This window comes from Pseudoliparis swirei, chromosome 3 (assembly GCF_029220125.1).
Source record: "Pseudoliparis swirei isolate HS2019 ecotype Mariana Trench chromosome 3, NWPU_hadal_v1, whole genome shotgun sequence".
Lineage (NCBI taxonomy): Eukaryota > Metazoa > Chordata > Actinopteri > Perciformes > Liparidae > Pseudoliparis > Pseudoliparis swirei.
In genome coordinates, this window is record NC_079390.1 from 11,277,626 (window position 1) to 11,301,341 (window position 23,716).

Here is a 23,716-nt window from a genome sequence, read left to right on the forward strand (position 1 = left end):
AAACACACACACACACACACTCCCTAGGGTCTAGGGATGACACACCTCCCACTTGATCTCAGCTTTTCCAACTTCCTCTTTAGTAAGGACTTGGGAATACTTTGCATACCCACGCTATGTGTATGAACCTAAATGAATGTTTACTTTTTCAACCTTTTTTTATTGTTGTTGCACACATTTAATCCATCCTGGTACATGTAAATAAGGTGCATGCAGGCTGAATAATGAGCTCTATAAACCCCCCCAATCTTACCACAAATGGTCAATAGAAGAGCTTGGGGTTTAGGGCTGAGTAGCACCGAGTCACGGTAATTTCACAGACTTTAAGAAAGCGCACAGCTTCATGCAAAGCACGTCTTTTTTTCCATCCAAATCGTTTTCTCATGACTGATAAAAGGAGGAAAGATACGTCACAACAAGACCGGTCCAAAAGGCAGGACCTAATGGGGGACTTTGCATCTGAGGCACAGAGGATTTGGAGTTTTCCTTTTGATATTCCTAAAGACGCTAGATCCCCCTCCTCCTGGGGATGAGATAACCACTTCAAGGTCAGATGCTTTAGATGGCTATCGCCGCCTTCTCTGGCAGGTTTTTAACAATGCCTCACAGCCTGCTGTGTCTCTAATGTCGCCAAAAGTATTCTGATGGGTGGGCTTTGCATAGAACTAAGTGGACCAAAGCTGTGGCATGAGAAGAGCTTCATCTAATAGAAGCGGGGTCTGCTGTTAGTGGGTGGCAAGAGCTCAATTCTGTCCTTTAGTGGAATTATATGTAACCCCATTCTGTTTCAAGGCAGGTGGTTTGTAATGTTTAGTAACCGCATGTCAACACTTCAAGGTAGACGCCCTCTGAGAGCCCAGTCACTCCGAGTGTGAGCGTGTGTGATGCGCCATGTTCTAGGTCAATTCTGCTTTGATAGCCCACAAGGAAATCCATTTTGGAAACAAAAGCGTCAACAAAGAAAATGAGCCTTCATTAATGCGTGACGAACATAACATGTTCGAGGTCACCCTCTGAAAAAACACTGTTATTATGAAAGCACTATAATTATTATAAAAGCACTGTTAACAACATAGGTGGAATCAGGTCCATTAACCTTTTAACCACTTGAATACACATTTATGCCGAGCCTTATTCATTCAGCTGATGACTCGAGCCCAGAATACACCAATCGTGCTAAATCGGACGAGGAGTATGACCGCCTTGTTATTCAAATACTAAGTAAGTCAGTTGTGCAGTATGCCAACACCCTCACAAGGAACATGCCATTTAGCAGCTTGAATGTCTCCCAAAAGGTCGCATTTCAGCATGCTAACCGTTACATGTCAGCGGGAAATGTTGCCGGCTCACTATTTGACCTGATGATGATGGTGCTGGATGAGGAAATAATTAATCTCTTGGAATCATTACATAAAAGTATATGTCATGGTAATCCAACTATTATTTTGTTGCAGAAACATTTCACTCTGAACCATAAATATCAACCTTCACCTCGGACTGGTTAGCCTGCAGGTGGGGTCTCGCATGCTAATATCGCAGAATAACACTCTGTGTTTACCTTGATTCTGACTGTTAATACATATAAAAAGCACACGACTACAGCTTTTACTCATGCCAGAACTAAAGTGCTTTAGAAGACAGTGCAGAGAGCGTTTTATCAAAAAGATAGAAGATGGAATCGTGTTAAATGTTCATGCGAGTACGTCATTCTACTAGGAATGTCGCACAAAAACGGACACAAATGAATGTCTCAGGGCCACTCGTCTCTTCACGTGGTGGTTGAGTGTGTGCAAGGCAGCGAGCGAATACAAAAGTAATAGGGCAGCAGTTTGACATTTCCCGGTATGACTCAGCTGTGTGCTTCTGTTGTGAGAGGCAGTTTTGTATGCGTTTCCATTGTAGCAGAGTACAGTAACAAGGCTTTGCTGTTTTCTAATTATTTTATCATCAATAATTAAGACATCCAACGATGTTTCCTATTGCCACCGTGGCCACCAACAACACCAGCGATGAGAGATATCGCTGAGACAGAAGCTGCTGAGTTGAAAGAGAATTGTCGAAAGAAACCGGAATGGGTGCTTTCATTTGATCTAATTGGTTAAACCATGGAGACAATCTGCCGGGTTTGTGTACATTACTCTTCCTTTAAGTATGAGTACCTAGAGGCAAAAAATAACAATTTCTTTCCTTGACACTAAATCTTTGTTGACTCCTACTATTTAAATGCAAATTGCCATGCCATTTTTTAGAAGAAAGCTGCGACAGAAAAAGAGTGTTTTGTTAGTTTTCTTCGGTCACAATAATCAGAGAAGTGTTGAGGCAGTGGGGGGGGGGGGGTCCATGGCAGGCGGCTGTCGTGCTTTTGAATACTCCCTTGTACCTTTTCTTGGATCTCCTGCTTCTCCTTTGTGGCCTCTTCCAGCTGCGCCTGCAGGTCACTGATCTGGCCCAAGTCCCTGGCAGACTAGTGCACGTACACACGCATACATGCACAAAGTTAATCGTCATAGCATCAAGATATTTGTGTGTGAGAGAGGAGGTTTGTGTCGATGTTTGTTTCAATTATAAAATATTTTTTTAAAGATTGATTATAATGTAAATGGATAATGAATGTCACACTTCTGTGCCAAATCATTTGTCATGTGATCTGCTGCAGAACAGCTTGCATCGTGCTGACTGCAGAGCGCACACTGTGTTTAGAGGGGAACATGTCCTCCAAAACTCAAAGCCACTCCACTTAAACATGCAGGAAAGAACAGAATGTTAATGTCGAAGTTAAAGACGGTTCAGCACAACTTCTCAAACTAGGGGAATTATGCTGTTTTTGTCTGGAGAATTGATAACAAAGGAATTCATATTTTCAAGGCTCTCAAACTGCTCACCGAGGTGTTAGGCATGTTGGGTTACCTGGGCAACTGCAGCTTTGTGTTTCTTCATCAGCTCATTCATGTCCTCCTGATCCTCCTCCATACGAGACTGCAGGTCATTCTTCTCTCTCTGCAGACGGCTGACCTGCTCATCCAACTGCAGGACAAAATCAGGAGGAGGAAACGATCACATTTTAGTCTAGAACGACAGGGCTTATGCATGAGCTATTGAATATGATAAATGGTCATTAGCCGGCCAGTCCTGAAATCTCAGTTGATGGGAGTGAAATGCAATCTAGACGGGCGCTCTGGCTGAGGGATGAGACCAATTGGAGATAATCAATTGGCTCATTTAGGCAGGGGAAAGTGCCGCCAGTGCAGCATATTGGCGATGTCCTGTTTAGAGTTCATCCTCTGTGTTGGAGGTGGAGGGGGTCGACCCTCAATATGCATTCTCTAATCCGAGACATTTACAAGACCTTTCCTTGCCATAAATGGAGCAATTAACAAGCAAAGCACCGGCACATAGCACTCTGTGTGTGCTATCCCCAGAGACACAAACATCCTGAGTCTACGAGTCTGACATGCAGGCAATACTCTCATGAGACAGCCATTAATGAGCAGATGGAGGGAGGGAAAAAGAAGAAAAAAACATTCGACAAAGCTTATTTATCCATTAGAGTAAAAACGTTGAAATCGGATATAAGCTAAAGGGCATTTATTATTTGAATTTATGATGCACGCATATTAATGTTTACTGCATTTTGAAAGCTTGTCAGGCAAAGGCCCTCCATTAATTAAAGACCGTTGGTTGGTTTGCTCAGAAAAAGGTTATAGAAAAATTAACATTAACTATTTTCTCATGGAAAAAATCGGTACCCGCATTGCAGATCAAAAAGGGTGGGTCTATTCCATTAAATTAAAGATGTTAAAATATACACACTATTGATTATTCACACAAAAATGAAAAAAGCACATCTAGGACTAATGAGCCTACCTGAGTGAATAATTGGAATATATTTGTTTGCAGTTCCACTCTACAGATGTGAAAACTCACCGACATCTTAGCTTTGACCACATCCTCCATTTGGATATGCAAGTCCTCTATTTCAAGCTCCATGCTTTTTCGAGCCTTTACTGCTGCAGCTGAAGTGAACTCTGACTCCTCCAGCTGTGAGAAACAGGAGGAGGGAAAAGGTACCCGCGGGGAGGTGAGGGACAAACATTAGAAGGCCAAGATCAAGGAGCTGTCCCGGATATCGCAGAGGAATGAGGATTTATCAGAGCGTAATTATACCCTGAGACTAGACCAATTTCAAAAAGTGTGTGTTTTTGTATTTTTTCATCAGCATGAGACAGTAAAGTGTTCAACAGGATGACATACTTGATTTTTAAGCTGGGCGATCTCCCTCTTGCTGGGGGCGTTACTTTTCAGGTGGTCCAGCATTATCTGCGCATCAGCCAGAAGGACTTTGGTTCTCTTCAGGTCTTTCTTCAGCCTCTTCTCTGTCTCCACATCCCTTTGGCTCCCCTGAATCACAAAGCACACCTTTCTAGCCAGTATTGTTATGAACTCTCTGTTTTTTCTATCTGGCCTCTAAGTCCCACGGCACCTCTCCAGACTCCAAAGCCGTTTTCTTTCCCATCAAAAAACATAAGTAGCGCACAGTAAATTGTGCACACTTAACCGTGCCGACAGAGACCAGAGGCGGAGTGATGAAGGTACCTGGTCCTGGGTGCTCAGCAGTTTGGACTCCAGCTCTCGTCTCTCACGCAACACTTTCTGCTTGTCTTCATACTCCTCCTCCAGCTGCACCTCCATCTGTTTCAGCTGCAAGACATGGGAACAGATGATCAGTGATAAACAAAGTTAGACAGAACACACCATCAACCATCCTGTTAGACATGGCTGCTCTTGCACATCAAATACAAATGTACCCCCCCCCACCCCCCTGAGCGGCTCTCCCAGCCTCTAGATCCTTTGAAAATCTGATATTTTATATGTTTTATGTTGATACAAATGCAAGCACTATTTCTCCTCCAAGTACTTATGTTGTTATTAATTTGCATGTACTGTGTTGGATGTAAAACAAATGTGATAGTGTTGTCGCTTAAATTGATTATTTGTATACTTACATACTCTACTGATGAAAACAGCATATTTGTATTCAAATTAGGATAACCAACATAAACTTAAGTACAATGAACTTCAACACACGCTTGTGATTACAAATGTGTGTTTCTCAGTGCTGCTGTAGTGCCTTGGCCAGGCCTGATCAATTGTCAGTTCAAGGCAGAGATGTGTCAAAAAATGTATCCTCTTTTGGAAGAGTTTGCTTGAGCAGCACCCACCTTCTTACTGCAGGAATGCCTGATCTCCTCCACCTCTTCATCTTTACTCTCAATATCTTTAGAGTGGGTCTGCCGCTGCCTCTCCATCTCCATCTCAAGCCGTAGCTTAGCCTGACGGGGAAACACACATACGAGAGAAAAGAAGAAACAAAAAAACACAAAATAAATCAAAAAGAACATTTAATTTGTACCATCCGTCACAAATAATAGGCTCTAATTTAATGATTTCTTAAACAAACATGTTGGTACTTTTGAAGCCAGTATTTTTGTTGAGTTGTTGGGACAAAGAGAATAAGAGAAGTAAAAGGGATGAATTTGAAATGCTGAATAGTGTGATATAAGCAGCCTTTAGCAATACAAACTCAAGTATTTCACCATACTGCATCGCCCTCTACCTGCTCCAGCATCTGGATGGTTCCAGCCTGTTCGTCCAGCTCCTCTTCCTGGTCTTTCACCTTGGCCTCAAGGTCACGAAGTTGCTTCTTGACTTTGGCCAGCGAGGCTTCATCCTTCGACTCTTGGGAAGAGAGATCCTGTAGCTCTACCTCCAGCTGCTGCACCTTTATATTTGCGGCGCACAATTCAATGTCCTTGTCCTGCAGGCGGAGGACATACAGTAAAACGCACATCTGGACCAGCCCAGTTATGTCAAATAGAGAGCAGAGAGTCCCTGAGAAAGGACATCTCTCAGTAGTCCCTGAGAGAGGACATTCAAACATGTTTGAAGTGTGTCGTTTAGTGTAAAGTGGCTTACCTGCAGCTGCTGGCGGAGGTTAAACATCTCACCAGTCATTAAGTCTTTCTCTCGAGCCAGCTTCTCCCTCTGACTCCTTTCTCTTTGTACCTCAGCCTGAGCCTGGTTCTGCTCCAGGTCAAATCTGGAACACACACGCATGATTATACCTCTGAGACTAGAAATCCAAAGGGCGATAAAGTCGAGTATAATAGTAAACTGCATAGCTGTAATTACACATAGTGCCAAATGGGCAGCAACCTCTGGTTCTAAAAAGTGACGCCAATGCTTAAGTAGCTTAAACTTGCATTTGTTATAATGGCCAAAAGAGGGCAACTTTTCTGGCTGGAAAAGTAAGTCTGATGGTGTAAAAGTCCATGAGAAAAAGACCCTTCTCACTTGTTTTGTAAGCTCGGTAGACGTTGTAAACATGCGTTTATGGTCTCAATCGTGAGACGATAAAGCAGGGTATGCTTTAAGGCGTGGCTACCTTGTGATCTGGGAGTTAAACGTGTTTTCATCATCAAACTTCTTTAATTCATTCAAATTCATTGTAGCATTTTGGTTGCCTCAACATGTCTTATTCAGCGTTCGTTTGTCGTGTCATTTCTGGTTGCAAAAATGCAAACCAATCGGCGACGTCACGGCAACTACGTCCTCTTCTAATATACAGTCTACGGTGCCAATTCGCAGATGACTACAGGAGATGGAGTAAAACTGGGCCATCAAGTCATTTGTCATAAATTGTCACTCAATATCTGACCCATTTTGAGCCTATCTTGTCTGAAGAGCCCAATAGTTCAGCGCTACCTCTATTTCAGGCTCAACGTTGTGCCCCTTCCGTTAGCAATCAGTTTACAATTGGCTTGTAATAATGTGCAAAATGTTTCCTTCAGTTGTCTGAGACAGAAACACTTATGGTTTGTGAACTTAACGGCTAAGTGTTTCATGCTGTCAGCTCGTTGTAATTCCCTGTTTTTCTCTCTGAAGCGTAGCTGAAAATAATTTCACCCACAGAGCATCTTCAATTAGCCACAGGGGAGAGATCACATTCTGCCACAGCGGTAGCTTCTCAAGTGCTTAAAGTCTGAGTCATTTTCTGAGCTAATGCAATTCCACAGATTACAGAACATCTCAGTCAAATTAAAGAAAACGTTAGTGTTCTGCCGGGTGGGTCAGCGTGTTGGCCTTTCAAGGAGAAAAGAGCAATACGTTCTCTGTAATTTTCTATTTATGAAAGAAAAAGAAAGAAAGGATGACGGACAGACAGACAAAAAAACTGCCACTGACTTCCTCTGTTTCTTCTCCAGATCATGGTTGCGACTGTGCAAGCCCTCCAGGTGAAGCTTAGTGTCCTGCAGCTCTGCCGTCAGTTTCTGGCACTTCTTCTTCAGCTGCTGCACAGAGCGCTGAACATCCTCATTATCTGTCTGCAAATCAGCCAGCTGCAGGTACACACACACACAAAACCCCATGAAAACAAACACACAACATTTCTATTATTCTTAAAAGATAGTTAAATGCATATTACATTTATATAACTGGCAAGAAGTGTGTGGTAACCAAACATCATAATAAACTTCATTTGTTTCAGGATTTAGGATTTTAAACAGAATTTCTTGCCCTTCTCTCGAGATGTCTTTTGCTCTGCTGCTCTGTGTCCAACTTCTCATCAAACTCCTGATGGAGTTTTTTTTTGGTGAACTCCATTTCACGAATGGCTCGGTTGTATTTTATCCGCCACTCGCCTCCTGGGGGGGAAGACATGCAATTCATAAAATGTCTGTGTGACATTTGGGTGTCTCCAGCCTTTGATGCAGGTCTAGCAGGATATACAGATGAAAAGGGCTCAAAAGCTCAGTGATGATGGATGCTGTGGATTAGAGAGTACACTGCACTGGCTGTGATGGTTATCAGATTTCCAGAAAAGAAATAATATAATCTTTCAGAAAAATAAAACGCCTTTCAACAAATCCAACCTTTTATGGTTGAAAAATTCGACAGGAAACTAGAAAGCAGCCTCTGTGTTTCAGCTCTAATTGTGGATAAACCGGAGGTAAGAATTCAGAGCACACCACAACGGTAGTTAGAGTAGGACATGTCTAAGTGGCACTTTCCACAGTTCTAAGACGACCCTAATTCTGGAGCTGTCAGAGGCTATCAGAACTATAACAGTGGCCAGTCAGATATTCAGGTTCAGGTTCATTTCCAAACCTTATCATTTTAGAGGCTGTCCATTTCTCCTTCACATACCAACACCGGCTCCTCCATCAGTGCTGCTCATTAGCATATATATAGCATAATGACAACTTGCAGGGCCACCGGCTCTGATCCCAACGATTATTTTCTCATTCATCTAAGAATTCTGATGTGCTCTGTAATGGCTTGTCTGCCGAGGTGGGTTTAAGGGGGGTGGGAACGCAGGGCGAGGGGGAAAAAGTCTCACGGACAATATGCTCTCAGCGGGAGCTCTCTTTCACAGCAGGTGCAGACCAATCAGCAACAGGCATTAGTTATATGCCTGGGAGCGAACAACTTAATCCCCCAGTGGTAAATCCCAAACTTGGGAAATATACTGAACAGCATTATGTGAGATGTGACCAGGTCTCGCTGCCGTGTCTCCCGCTGAAACCGACGAACAAAGCTTCTAATTCCTGCAGCTACAATTAGTATAGGGGATTAGTTTTTTTAACTGCGCACGTAACGCTGGTATGAGAGCTCAGTAAATGATGCTTCTGCCCTGTGCTGACATGCCCATTAGGCAGGTCATGGCAAGCTGCTGCAAATGTCACAAGGGACCACTAATTAGGCAATTGAAAACAGATGTTTAAAAATGCTGATGACCAAGATTGTGATTCCAAAGAGATAAAGTGTTTCTTCCTCAATTTGTTTGGGCACAAAATTAAATGCCCGAATAGATGGCAGTCTCTGGTGTCCATTGCGGATGGGGACGAGCAGTTATTAACTCAACTAACCAGCGTCGTCGTCGTCATCCATCTCGCCGTTGAAGTCTGTCGTTTTCATGAGCCGAGCTTCCATCACCTCCATCTCTTGTGATTCTAATTGTTTCTTCATGCCGCCAAACTTGGCCTGAAATCCACACGTTCGTACACCAATCAAAATATATCTCACTGACGTTGAATTTTATTTCAAATATTACAGTGTGTGTGTGTGTGTATGTGCCTGTAGATCCTTCATGTCCTTCTCCAGGCGTAGTCTCTCTGAAGTCTCTGTCTCCAGCAACTGGGATGCTGACTCACTGGTGCTTCTCTCATCAGCCAGTTCTGCCAACAAGTCTGAGATCTGGACACAAACGCACACACACACACAAACCCAAACACAGACAGGTTGTGATACAAAACATCAAAATACTTGCCAGTGTTCTGTTACAAGAAAGAAATGAGAAGAGTTTATCTTAAACACCGGCTTCCTAGCATGCATTGCCAGAGGCGTAGGGACCCACCCTGCTCTCCAATCGATCCGTGTTCAGTCTCAGCTCATTTCTCTCTTTCTCCACTTTCTCCAGCTTCGATTTCTGCTGCTGTATCTCCTCCTGGGTTACAGAATGTATCCTGGTTACGTGTAATGTTAGAGGTAAAACTGTGAAATATTAAGTTTCACAAGAGACATTGAACAACAGGAAGTGCCATGCTTCAGTGGCAGGCAGTGAAACATTAAAGGGGAGTATCGCATGTCTGACTGGAAGGAATCTATCAGGTCGGGGTGCATCACACAGAAAAGCCTCCTCACGTCTTTGCCTCGCATCTGCTCCTCGGTGAGCTGGACCTTAATGAGGGGCTGGACTGCGGTGAAGAGTTTCCACCATGGCCAGTCCTTCACGCCGCGGTTCTTCTTGATGTTTTTCTGGAGGCAATGGATCGCTAGATCCTGAATCTAAAACACACATAGGGAGAAACAGTCACCAAACAAGAGCATGGCTGGGAAAACGTGTGTTTTTTGTAGTGCAGTGGTTCTAAACTAAAAAAGATCTATTTTCCTTTTTTTTTAAACAATATATTGTGTTACTTCATCCGAGGGAGCGTCAGCTAGCTAACGGTGGAATGGTTGTCTCTACCTGACGATGTGTCGGGATTGGTGGCTCAGTGGGTGAGCATAGCTGGTGTCGTGTACACACACACACATAGAGATACACAGGTTGAGTCGATGGTCGTTGTAGCTATATCTTCAAATTGATCTTCCGATACAACTAAGTGCTTTGTAATTCAGATAAATTAAATAGGACATGCTTTACTGCTGCAATTTGTGCAATACATGGTGTTAAATGCAGTGTATGAGAAGAGATAATATAATGGACAGATATCACAGAGCGGCAGTGTAACAGTTTAGCTCCACGCCTTCCTTTTTGTAATAGTTGTTTTCATCCTGTCACACCATCTCGTCAATCCAACTCCCCTCACCTGCCTCTGATCACCTCGTTAGTCCCTCATTCCCTTCACCTGGTCCTCACGCCCTTCTCACCTGCAGCCCATCCCCTCATTAGTCCCTCACTATTTAGCTCCCTCACTTCCACTTGTCCTCTGCCAGATTGTCTTGTGTTTTCGTGCCAAGTTCTCCAGCGTTATTAGAGTATATTCCTGACCTGCCTGTTCTGACCTCTGATTCTCTGCCCTGCCCCTTTTTGGACTTGTTTGCTTCTTCGACTGATCTCCCGGTTTTGACCCAGCCTGTTTCCAACCAAAGACAGTATTCTTTGTTACTCCTGTCTGAGTCGTGCTTTTGGGTCCACTCTAATAGCGCCGTGACAGGCAGTCTTCAGACGGCCATGTGAAAGTGCCATGTGAAAGTGCCACGCAGCTAACCCAGGACTTGCCAGCCTCCTCTGGAGAGTTTCTCCAGAATGTATTCCAAGGCTGGAAGCACATTTTTTTGATTAATTAAATCAAACATGTTGGCAGCTAATTCTAAGTATTACACGATTTCCATGCTGCTTATGCATGAGGCTCTCCAGCAGCAGATTATGGGCAAACCCAATTAGAGCAATGCAATACTCAGCATCAGGTACATTTCGCCCTGAAGGTACTCTCTATGACCAATTAGGATTTGTCACACAGTGAAAGCATTAACAAGGAGCAAAATGCAGCACATCTCTGACAGAAGAATTAAACGGGTCTCACTTGTCATATTTAGTCGAAACTGAATAGAAAACAAACAAAAGAGTATACTGTATGAAGGCTGTGGATAAACCTGTTGCTATTCACATCACATGAAGAGGATGTGACAGCTGTGAGACGTGAGGGATGTGAATTAGGCTCTTGAGCCAAGATTATAACAAAAGTGTGTTTCCGTTCTCTTCCTTGATGTTCTACATTTCATTCTGAGTTTAAAAAATCGGTTTCAGTGTGTGTGCATGTCTGCACATATGTAAGACATCCGAGTGCTGCAATATATATGACCAGAGCACCACTTCTGAAGCAAAAAACGTATAAGCGGAGTTTCTGCGGATTTCTTCAAGATGTAACAATGCCTTTCTAACCATCCAAGCACCCGACATCACCGTCTTCAAAAGACTGAAGAGGGCTCAGTCCTAAAACTAGAGGGAGGATACTCCCATGTGAAAGTAGACGACCTACATGTAATGAATCCATTGGTGCCAAACATGCCATGCCAGCTGGTCGGGAAGGGGGCTGAACCACGCTGCACAATTGGGCTAAATATGTGAGAACTTGACCTTTAACCTCAAGATATCTGATTGGAAATAGATTATATGGGTTGTCAAGAGTTGTCATACAGTATTCATAAGCATGTTTTGCATGCAGTCTTATTGTGGTGTCTTTTAATCGTGCGTGCTGTAGTCCCAGAACATTCTTGCTTAAATTGGGTATAACTGGAGAAACTTATTTTATAACATGAACTGTTGTGCCTACTAAGATAGTCACAGCCTCATCAAACTTTACAACCACATATTGACAATGAGGGGACCTACTAAAACATGTAATGGGCACACACTATATGTAGAAATGCACCTTACACCCATGTAGAGCCTATGTACGCCTTTACATTGCAAGGTATTCATGTTTGTAATGGAATTATGAGTTTGTTTCAAATGAACGTATGCCTGTCTGACAAAGGTTTGTATCATTCAGTGAGCATTGTTGCAATGAGTTGGTATATGAGTGTGGCTTGTGATTGCTACTTTAAACAGATTTCAAAGCAAAACAAATTAGAATAAAAAATGTTTATTGGGTCCCCGAAGGACAAAATCCCCAATGCGACGAGTGTTCGCTGAGGCAAAATAACAGACTTTTAAAATGTCAGGTTGTCCCCTTAAGGAAGCGGCTGATGGTTGAAAGGGGGGGAGGGGGAAGGGGGGTAAAAACACAAGAAAATTTATGGTTTTGTCATTTAATGTCACATGGGCTTGGCACAGCTTCACAAGGTTAACATGCCAGAGACTATCAATCAAGGGAACTGGTGACCGTCTGTCACATCCGTAGAGGCTCCACCAGAACACGTCCGCACTGTTCCAGAGGCACTGTATCCCCGACTGTACCTGCTACGACTGAACACTTCAATCAGTGCAACAGGCAATGGAGCCCTATCAATATTCACAAAGGGATGAAAGGGTAACAGCAAAGGCGCTAATGGGCGTTATTATGTGATGATTATTATTAGCAACACACTGTAAATCATGAAGAGCGGAAGGAGAGACGAAAATCACTCCACAGTCCTGCTTCGGTTCCATTAATCTGATGTTGACTAATTGAATCAAGAATAATAGAAGCAAAATGAGATTCAGCGGGGGAAAAAAAATAGCCTTTCGGGTATTCATTGCGAAAAGAGGGTCTACCACACATGTAATAAATTCAGCAGCAAACTAGACTTGGCACTGTTCCTCACTTCTGGTTTCTCCACCGCACACATCTTCACATCTCCGTCTGACTGCAGATACCGACCTAATAATGTTATTTATACTTTTAGAAGGCTTCATATGATAGCTTATTCCATTATTGGAAAGACTGGAAATCGATAATGCATAATTTGACTGTCAATCCAGTGAATACCTGCACCAAACTGTGCTTGACACGGAATCAGATTACATAAGAAATGGACGTACTCTAACCCATTTGTTTGTAAATTGCCACTTTGATGCATCGACCTCATCTCCGTCTTGGATTTTTTTTGCAACAGAATGCTCAATGAGACATTATAAGGTGACCAAAGTGTTTCAATAAACTGAAAACACACTGTGAAAGGATCGAGGTTGTAAGACAATGACGCATACGACTTCCAGACACGACAACGCCGTGATAATGACCTGTCAATCACAAGGTGGCCACAGACTGGAGCTTACCCTCTAAATGAGACCAACATTTGCAAAATAATTTACTCTAAATGAGACCATAATTTACTTTATGAACATCTTGTATAGAAGAAAAGCTGAATCCAGCGATCACGCATGTTGACAATATTACTGAGGTACTAAATCAAGAAGGGCCCTTTTCTCATAGACTTTTAAACAATCAGACTTCTTTTTACAACCAAGGAGTCGGCCCCTGCTGAACATGCACTTTAACAAAAGGCGCTTAAGTATTGCCTTTACTTTTCAAAACAGGAGGATCTCCTTTTGTTTGAAGCAGACGACACAGCTCAGCCTGAATGGCTTTTGTTTTACCCAAATATCATAACAGTGATCTCATCTGTCATCTTCTGATATTATTATTATACCACCAACACTGTGGGAATGACAAATTCATACGAAAACTGTGAAAAAGGGTTTTCTTGCAAATTTGTATTGTGAGTTATAAATGCTGGATATGTCCGTAATATAGTGTTTCTTAAATTCATACAAAAAACAAAGATTTCCGATAAGGTTGTGCGCTCGACTATGTCCGTACCCGGTGTAGCCACTAGGTGCGCTATAGCCCGGACTTAATATAATCTGCGGTCACATTCAATCACATTCATAATTATATGTGCCATTGAGTTTAAAAGCAATGAAATGACAATATCTTATGAACTTATTTCTCTATTGAGGATGTATTTGCGAGAGAGAGGGGCACATGGGGGCAGAGGGGAATAAAACTGACTCTTCGCTAATGATTTTTGGAGTTACACAGTTGCCTAGCAATTTTGAATGTTTCCTCAGTGTTGATTTACTTTTCCTTCTTGCGGATTATGAAGCACCAGGCTTTTAGCCTGCTTCACTGTGTGAATAATGACCTCTGAACCTAATGAAGAAAATACATTGGCCTCTCTCAGTTCCCCATTTTCAACCAACATCCGTTACTCAAACTCAATTTATGGTAGAAACAATAACAACAGAAGGGAGCTGGAAGTCCAGTAATAATAAAAAAAGTCATATTGATTTAGCTCATTGCAAAGATGACAATTTCATAGTTTTACTGGCATCATATATAAGATATCTACTCACTAACAGCACGTCATACTGGATGGAGAGCAGCGATGTTGATTCTGTTTCTGCTGGTTCATCACTAGCCAGCTGAAGCGGCACATTCACTTAAATAGTAATCCCAGAAAGGGAGAAGCACTGTGGGAGTCCATACATCACAGGGGGACATGCATGAGGTCCAGAGAGATGGAACCATCACACGCTGGGAGAGAAATGGAAGATGGGTGGAGCAGATGGGTGTGTGTGAGTCAGCAGTATGTTTGATAGGGCTGCACTCAAGGGGAGAAGTTTGTCTCTTTCAAATATCCCCCTGGGAGAGCTGATTGGATGGATTACAGAACAGGAGGGAAGAGGGCAACAGATTTAGAGAACGCACTTATAACTAGTTGAAGATTTACAGCAGAGCGGGTTGGATCTACTCATAGAGCAGAGCAAACATGCACTCAAATCAGCTATGGACAAGGAACTCTCAATTTCTGGTGGACTTCTATGGTACACGGCCTCTGGGGCTCACATTGTCCAATTAATAATACAACAATAAAAAGCAGAGCAGCGCTGTATTGACCTTGTTTGATGGATCTTACTTTTTCATTATCATTTTTGCTTTTGAAACATGTCTTGAATCATTGATGTTTTGGTCCTAACTTTGATACAACACTAAGCCGTTCTTCTCATGCGACGTCTTTCCTACCTTCCTCTTCTTGAAGGCTTGCCGTGCCAGGTATCCCCGACAGGCGCCTTGGAACAGGGTGAGATTACACTTGGTCTGCTCATCCCTCTGCTCCTCCAGCTTGGCCAAGGTGCTGGCTCTGAAGAACAACTAGAACAAAGCACATCAAAACAAATGAACCTATTAGCAATGGATACAATTCATGGGAGATTATGTAACGCTTATTTTAGCCAAAGGGGGAAATTGAATCTAGAGGGAGGGCTTGAAAAGCAAAATATAAACAGGACTGAGTTTTAAAACAGTAAATAAGTGCAGTGAAACAGTTAATCGATAGGAAGCGGTGTAATCCACGGACAAGTTAGTCTTATCTAAGTGGGAAAGTGGTGATTAAGTTATTATCTCGGACAATCAGCTTTGTTTGTTTCTAATCTAGGCCAATCACAGGTAAACAGCCGATACAAAGCAGATCACACTGCGGCCTGTCTCTACCTCAGAGGGATTACGCACTGTGAATGTATTCCATATATATATATGATGGCAGCGAGCCATTAAAATACATGGATGACGGACTGCTTCCACCCAAGGTCTCTCTGCACAGGTCCCAATGCGATATAAATTACCAAATCCATATGTGATTTGTTAACAAAGCCGAAGCTGGAAATGATCGAGCAGCTTCAGGTGGGGAATTTGCAAACCAGTAGGGAGGAGTGATGCATTCAATGACATCAGGGAATATTACTTTTCAAATTGCTTACTGGGGGCTGGAGCAGGAGCTATTTGTCATCATCAGGCGCCCGTAGTACTTTGTAAAAATGTCTTTGGCTGTGCTGTTTCGAGACACGCGGACATCTCTAATGGCTGTCAACGCTGTGATTCCGCTGCCGTCAGGTTGCATGGCGGCTGGTGTAATTGGCATGCAAGTGAGCCAGGTTGCTAGGATGCCACTGCAATGCTTTGAGAATGGCCAACTGTGCTCGTCTACTTCTGAGCTCATTTCACACTCCAAAGTGTGGCGCCGTGCGATGCTGCCTCCGAACCATTGTCGAGCCGTGCGTTTGAAAAGGAGCCCTGTGCAGCGCACATATCTGGGAGCACAAGTTCCACTGTTTTCCATATGATTGTTCCCTTTGATTTCCTTCTTGGCTGATGGCCACTTTCCGGCTGATAGGATTAGACCTCAGTGTGCCAGGCAGTGTTTACTGTGATTACTTTACAACGGTCATGGGGAAAAACAAAGAGGGCCATCAGTTGCGAGAATTTGCTCTAATGACCTGAAAAGAAAGAGAGAATTGCGGTCGGGGTGGGTGGAGAAATGTCTCTCGGGTTGCCACTGGCTACACGACTGAAAGAAGAAAAAAGGCGTGGCAACTTTTCATAAAAGGATGACAAACAGATGGGACAGATGTTATGAAAGACACACACTCCCCCCCCCCCCCCCCCCCAGACAGTGAGTGTCTTAAAAGAATAAAAAGAATACAAGGGTAAAGAGAGCTTTGTACTGCTGCTATTTGCTGAGAGCTTTCAGAGCAGCGAAAACTGGCAGCAATTTATAGCAACGGTTTATTCAATCATTTGAATGCTGTTTAGTTGTTTGACTTGTGGCGGCATGACTTACCCGACTGAGACCCATGTGGTAGCTGCTCTTCTCCAAATCCAAGGACTCCAGTAGCTCCTCCACAGCCTGGGTGAAGGCACACATGTGCACAAACAAACACACACACACTTAGTCTTTCAACTGCTGCATCCAGTGGGACCTTATACTGACACTGCAACACTTCAGTCGTCCGCAGCTCGCCTCAGTTGCCATGCTGAACAAATGGTACAGTGCAGCCTGGAGCCTCTCCCTGTCCATCTACGTGCCTGTATACTGTAGGTGTATTGTTGTCTCAGCCGCCTCTCCCGACTTGAGCCTCCAGCCTCAAAGACCACATCTAGATTACACCACGAGAGGTTTGCTATGAGCACTGAGGGGCTTTTGTTTGCCAGCGTTTCCACAGAAACTCAGCCACAAAACAGGAATAGGTGGGGGGGGGGAATAGCTTTTCTCCCTTAACCCCATTCACTCTTAACTTTCTCTAAAAACAAACTTCTATATTTGTTTTCACTGCACTTAAACTAGAGCTTCTCTTGGAGAGGTCCAGAGCACAATCAGTATTCATACATTTAAAACAAGAGCATTAAAGATTTAAAGCACCTGCACGCTGTCAACACAACAGGGAAAAGGCCTTGGCAGCTAAAAAAAAAGAGAAGTACATCTTCTTAAATGGTGTTTTGTTTCTTTAAGCATACTTTTTTAAATATTAAGCAACACTATACATCTGCCTCTTTAGCAGGAGTGATCCTGATAAGGTTAAGTTGATTAGATAATTCCAATGGCTCTGATGAATGAGGGTTTATTTCTCTGTCAGTCGACTGCTGACAAATCAGGGGCAGATGTAATGAAGCCGCCTCCTCACAACATCAATCTTCCCTGCGCTTGGCCACCGGCAGAGCTGCACATTTTCCTCCCCCGTCGATTGACTCACTCTCTTCTCGTCCTTCACGATGTAATTCCTCCCGTGCTTCTTGGTGAGGTGCGGTGCCAGCACGTCAAAGCGCCGTCGAAACTCGGAGAACACCATGTGATCGGGGTAACCTGTAAAAAGTCGGCAAGGAGTAACAACGTTAGATTCTGGAATTGTTCTGACATTTTGGGACAGACGATGTGAAAAAAATAAGAAAGGTCTGTATTTCTGTGCCTGTCCTTATAGTACACGGGTAAGGCAGCAATCTCACCTTGCCTGTAGATCCGGAGAGCATCCAGCAGCTTGGAGCCACGCAGCTGAGCACGGAGCAAGGCTACATCTAGCTGCACTAAGCCGGGATCTCCAGTCTCCCCTTGAGCCTCACATTCCCCTCCTTTGAACAGGGATCCACTCAGAGCCTTGAGGGCGTCTGCCTTGGGCAATATGCAGTGAACAAAGTGAATCCTGGACCTCCGCACCATGTCAAGGAGAGCATCCTGGCAGACGAAGAGCAGTGGCATTACTTTCCACAGACGTATCGACATGGAATCAGAAGCGTAGCTGCTTTACATAACGCAACCAAGTAATACGCATTTGGGTTTGGACATGCACACTTTACAATATCCCATTACGTAAGAACTTTGTGTTTTAAAGGTCACATGCAGGTTAAATCTACTGTCTTTATTATGTAGAATGCTGTTTGCATTTAAGAACTATGAAGCTTTATGACACGAAGAGAAATACAAAAACATTTAATTGTATCATCTAAATGTGTAAAGCCTAACTTTAAGTGTGTGTGTCTCTTTTTTCTTTGAGTCTTTACAGATTTGTGTGGTGAAATACATAAATGTTTGTTTTTAAATACAACCTCAAAGGGGCTTCATAATGCTTCTATGAATACTATACAATGGCGGATTTTTTCACCACAAAGTGTTTCACCTTTAACTCTCATCTCGTTGTTGCTAGTATATGTGCGTACAAGGTTGTACCATACAGTCAACTTTCATGACCATATCCCGATTCCCAACCCAGGGTAGGAAATGTAAAAAAAATGTAGGGGTCAGTTTTTGCCCCCACTGACTGAAATCCAGGGGCATTTAACATAACAAATAAATTGGGGGTACTTTTTGAAACTTGTGTGAAATAACATTTAACTGTTTTGCAAAAAAAGAAATACTAATTCAGGCTCCACAGTATATGAGCAATTCTCATAAAAATGGCAATAATAAGATTATTAAGCAGTAGTCTACAAGTGTTTTCGGAGATTTATTTTAACAAAAAACAAACATAATTCAGACGATTATATTCAATTGTATTCTTATTTCATAGATGGGTATTTATTATTTTTTAAACAACTATTAACAATTAGAATTTATTTCTTAGTTTTTTTATAATTCAAAATTATATGTATTGCTTTTTTATGAGTACCTACCTAGTACATGCAATACAGATAGGACACACACACAAAAATATCATAATTAGGGATGCATTTTATGCCCCTCTCCGAGTGATATCGGGGGGAAATTATACTTCTTAGGGGTAGTTTTGCCCTTTGCCCTCGTATTTCCGACACTGTCTCAACCATCATATATTTGCCATAACAATGACATGTGCAGATGTTGCAGCCGCTGCTTTTTTTTTTTAAGTCATAGTGTTGGATTCATAAAATACTGTCTGTAAAAATAATCCATGGTACTGCAGAAGGGTTGGATGCAAAATAGCTGCAGACAAAGCTGTTCTCATTGATTACTAACACAAGGCCTAATATCATTTTCAAATCCGTCTCTGGGTGCCGCCCAACTATTGGCCTTCATCCCATCTTTCATTTAAAGCTGCGTAGGGCAATTTGTGTGGACTATAGTGTCCAAAGGACACAACTATACAAATTCACAATGCTCGGCCTTGATTTACTCATCACATCAACCTGTCAACTGGATTAATGAAAAAGGATGCAGACCGGAATGTTGACTCAGCGTCCTTGGCGGTACAAGGCACATCATGTTTTGAAACTCGACAATGGATAAACACGTAGAAACAAAGTCTGACTGATTCGTTCCATCTTCTCCTCTCACCACTTGAAGCTTTATCTGGATGCACAAGGACTTCTTTTTGATGGCAGCCACCCCCGTGGTGAAGGTCTTCCTCATGCTGGTGGCCCGTCGCAAGGACAGCTGGGAAACGCCTTCGAGGCCCGCAATGGACCCAGACAGCACAGTGGCTCCAGCCGCACGGCTCGTGAACAACGAGCTGATGAGCTTCCTGCAAGAGATGCACTGCTTCAAGCCTGAAGTCTCAAACTCCCCCGTCCCCACCTCCCCACACACCTCCTGTGACGCTTACTTCTGGGAGTCCTGCAACAGGCGTGCAGCGTTGGTCGATGCAGGATTCGGCTTGGCGTAGTTCAGCCACCCGCAGGCATCGTACTCCACCCAGTCAGTCCCGTGACTGTGGCCCAGCAGGAAATGATGATCCTTTTCACTCTTCAGTAGGCAAGTGTGCCCTGTTGTAAATGCGGGAGTCAGTGTGAGGCTCATTGTACGTAACGCAGACAGGCGAGCAGTCTCCCTTCGGAGTTTAGGAAAGAAAGTGGTCATGCTCGCAGGGCGTATCAAACATGTGTCCTGTGTTCATTACTCTTGGTATATGCAAGGGCTGTCACAAACCTACATACACCTTGCTGATAGTGATACTGTTGTGAAATACAATCGTTTCCAAACCTAGTTGTTCATAACTATCAAACAGGTGTATCTGATAAACGAGAGCAAGAAGCTCAAATCTGGTTTGGAAGTCTGAAACAAAACTTTTCTCAAACTTCTGAGTTCAGAGATCTGTCTGAGGATATGTTCTATATATGTTACAATAAGGTTTACTTTGACACAAAACAGTCTTCACTGGAGGACTGTAGTCTCAGAAATTGTGACAAAATAAATGATAAAAAGTCTGTATCTATAATTACACCTGCTCCAAGAGTTGGCAAATGATGTGAAAGAGAGCGTAAAGAAATATATGCCAAAACAAACAGATGACGGTTCAGACCAAACATGTTTATGTGCACCCCATTATTTGATTTGGCAACATCATTAATATTACTTTAATTTGATTTGGATGAAATATTCACTTTTCATTTTTTATTTAAAAGAAACACGGGAGTTCTGCAAATAACAATCACCAGTCAGTTTCTGTACATTAAAGGTTGTTGTGTTGAATTCAAGTGTGTCTGTGTCATTTGTCCTCTCTTGCCTTTGCTCTCGCCCTCAGCAGGTCCGTAGTAGCTGAAGAGACGTCCCAACAGGGTTTCCTCTGAGCCCCCGGGCTGCAGCGCCTCCTCCTCCATCAGCCACAGCAGGCCCCGGGCCTCATCCGGTCGCACCGCCCGTACCTGTCCAATAAACATGTGTACATGAAAAGATGAACGCGCACAAAGGTCACAGCTCCTCGGCCCAAAATCAGCTGAAGACTGCCATGATCACTGTAGCTTTTAGCTAACTTTCTATTTTACCTCTATGACTAGAACAAATATTGTTTTTCCAGCCGTCCCACACACATGAGTAACAAACCGCCACAAGGACGTCGAGCTTGCTTTAGCTATTCACTTGGAACTCTTGACTTAATCAGGAGGGTTTTACTGATTTTTTTTCATGAATCACTTTCTGGGTACCTTTCTAAAAAAATACTGCTACATGTGAAAGATTCTGAGCGCTAGCCTCGTATAGTCTGCGTTTCCTTGAATATTCTCTTCTACTAAAAGCCAGTAAAAGTAGTGCGCTACGCTGTATGTTTTTACCAGTGTGTGCCGGTTGTGAGAGGCCCGACAGCACAGCTAGCATCCAAAATGAAAGCTCCAAAAGAATGGTCTCTGCACCCTCCAGCATTTCCATGGCATAGTCAATTTAGCTCTTCCTTATAATTGAAATGGCAAGAAAAAAGAGCTCATAAATACGGAGAGTGGCGCACGGGGCGATTAAAAAGTAATACAATTAGTATTACAATTAGTGTGAGCACAAAGAAGGAAACAAAACCCATTCGAGCATTGATGATTATGGAATAAGTGCATGGGTAAGGTTTTTTAATGTGTCCATGTACGATAAAGCAGTACAAGTGACCCTATTGGACAGTGCAGTTGTACGTTAACATCTAAAGCACACTGTGTGTTTGTTTCTGTTTTTGCTCTTAAACTTTTGTCAGAATCCTGTAAGTTCAGATGATGAAATAAGCCACCGTGTTTTGTGGATGACAATGAGCTCCAGGGAGATTGATCTCCACACTGAGGCAGCCAGCTCGGTTGGCATGGCTGACGCCTGAATCCAGCCTGGGAGCTCGGGAACCAAACTATTTTTTAGCAGCTATCAGGAAGTTACACTGGAGACATCCTTATCAGCAGTGCACACTGCGCAGACTTCAAATACAACACAGTTTGGAGGAGACATATGACAACTTTGAGGCAATGGATTGAGCGTTGAGGCTGTTTGCGATAACGGACATCTGAGCTACAAACAGGAGAAAAAAAGAATATATGTGAGTTGAGAAAAAAAGAAATCAAACTGTCTTTTCATTGAAAGCAGCAGATCTTTAAAGTTGACTTTAGAAATGACTTTAAAGGATCTGTGTTTCTTCCCCTTTGCTTTTCAGCTTGTTGTAGTATAGTTCAATGCTTCTGATGACATTCCCATTAGAGTGTGGAGCCTATAAAAAGTAAAGCACTCAATGTGAACATATTGGAATTATACCAAAGTGATCTATGACTCTCTAAACTCTGCCATTTCTGTTGCCATGGTGCAGATCACAGACTGCAGAGGCCAAATATCGATTTTTCTTTCTTAATGTCAATTCTATAACCTTTCTGTTCCCGCTCCTACCCTCCCGTTTGAGCCTCTGCCAAACACCTTTCAATATTTCAAAACTCACCGGAGGAAAACTTACAATGCTAAAAGATGGTATTTATTGCTGAACGAAAAGGATTCAGATAACCACGTGAAAATGGAATATCAAAGACTCAGTATTTATGCTTAAAATATTTAGAAATTAAAGCCAGAGATGCAGACAACCAACACATGAAGGAAGACATTGAACTTACCAGCGCTTGGCTTGAGGCCTGGTCTACCACAGCGACAGACAGGGAGGTGCTGGGCTCCGTGTCATCGAAAGCAAGCTCGATGTTCTCCTGAAGGAGGACAGGCAGATTGACAGACTCCTTCATGACTTGTGAGGATGCTAAATCAAAGAATCAAGAGATTAATAACGTGTTGGGTCTTCAGAAACTGAAAAAGTGTATCTCCTTAGATTCTTTTTTGGAAAGTTAAAAAGTCACCCGGTGATTGACACTAAATAAATCATGGTGGTTAATTTAGAGGCCTGGCTTGTGTGTATAATGTGTTTTTACAGACATAAACGAGCATGTTTAATCAATCGGGATGCAACATTCACGAAAGGGTAATATAGATGATGAGGAATGAGACTGTTCTTGGATGGGATGTTGTTCTGACCATCACCTTTTAACGCTAGGACTTTATCGAGAAACGGAAGAACTGTGGAACCACAGTTTGACCGCCATAGCCCAATCCCTGCTTTGGTCGTAGATCCTGCCCCTGAAAAGCATTCATGGTGTTGAGGTAGTAGTTTCCGATTACCCAGAAACTGAGGAGTTTGCAGGATTTAACGTTGCTGATTGTCCAACACAAGCCCCTATGACCCTAGGAGACCTCGCCTCCATGTGGCGCTGACTCACATGAAAGTGAATGTCAGCTGGTAAACCCCTACAGGAGTTCAACGTTTACAGAATCAGCAATCATTTGTTTTAGCAAAATGCCAAACGGTTGCTGTTTCCAGCTTCTTAAATGTGAGCATTTATTCTATGTGTATGATATATGACAGTAAACTGAACATCTGTGGGTTTAGGAGCATTGGTCTGACAAAAGACATTCGAACAGCTCACCCTGGACTGTGGGAAATTATAATTGACATTTATTTAGATTTTTTTCTGATATTTTGTAAACCGAACAATTGAATGAAAACATTATTGTCAGATCATTTGATCAGAAAAGAAAATAATCACGAGCCTGGCTCCAGATTCTGGACGGGTCTCCATATGAGACAATAGAGACTAGCGCTGATCCCACAACAGAATGCGCACAGGTGCCAGTCATGCAAATCATTGAGAAATCCTAATTCCCCATTATCATGTTGGGGCGGCACCTCGTGAATGTGCAGGCATCCATAATA

The 23,716-nt window shown here is 42.9% G+C and overlaps 1 protein-coding gene across 18 annotated transcripts in view; it reads right to left on the reverse strand.

Annotated features, from left to right (window-relative positions):
* The window catches only part of LOC130212450 (unconventional myosin-XVIIIa-like), a 58,928-nt gene that overhangs the window by 12,042 nt on the left and 23,170 nt on the right, over positions 1 to 23,716 (reverse strand). For all 18 annotated transcript variants that reach the window (XM_056443553.1, XM_056443562.1, XM_056443581.1 and 15 more), the window contains 22 exons: positions 22,572 to 22,658; positions 20,738 to 20,876; positions 19,838 to 19,997; positions 19,570 to 19,756; positions 17,769 to 17,994; positions 17,519 to 17,628; positions 16,609 to 16,674; positions 15,015 to 15,143; positions 9,703 to 9,846; positions 9,416 to 9,505; positions 9,136 to 9,255; positions 8,928 to 9,042; positions 7,576 to 7,703; positions 7,243 to 7,397; positions 5,974 to 6,097; positions 5,615 to 5,815; positions 5,220 to 5,330; positions 4,594 to 4,698; positions 4,252 to 4,398; positions 3,925 to 4,038; positions 2,908 to 3,024; positions 2,381 to 2,464 (listed from right to left, as the gene is read on the reverse strand). In XM_056443553.1, coding sequence (XP_056299528.1) covers positions 2,381 to 2,464; positions 2,908 to 3,024; positions 3,925 to 4,038; positions 4,252 to 4,398; positions 4,594 to 4,698; positions 5,220 to 5,330; positions 5,615 to 5,815; positions 5,974 to 6,097; positions 7,243 to 7,397; positions 7,576 to 7,703; positions 8,928 to 9,042; positions 9,136 to 9,255; positions 9,416 to 9,505; positions 9,703 to 9,846; positions 15,015 to 15,143; positions 16,609 to 16,674; positions 17,519 to 17,628; positions 17,769 to 17,994; positions 19,570 to 19,756; positions 19,838 to 19,997; positions 20,738 to 20,876; positions 22,572 to 22,658 — 2,859 coding nt within the window. The remainder of the gene's footprint in view (positions 1 to 2,380; positions 2,465 to 2,907; positions 3,025 to 3,924; positions 4,039 to 4,251; positions 4,399 to 4,593; positions 4,699 to 5,219; positions 5,331 to 5,614; positions 5,816 to 5,973; positions 6,098 to 7,242; positions 7,398 to 7,575; positions 7,704 to 8,927; positions 9,043 to 9,135; positions 9,256 to 9,415; positions 9,506 to 9,702; positions 9,847 to 15,014; positions 15,144 to 16,608; positions 16,675 to 17,518; positions 17,629 to 17,768; positions 17,995 to 19,569; positions 19,757 to 19,837; positions 19,998 to 20,737; positions 20,877 to 22,571; positions 22,659 to 23,716) is intronic.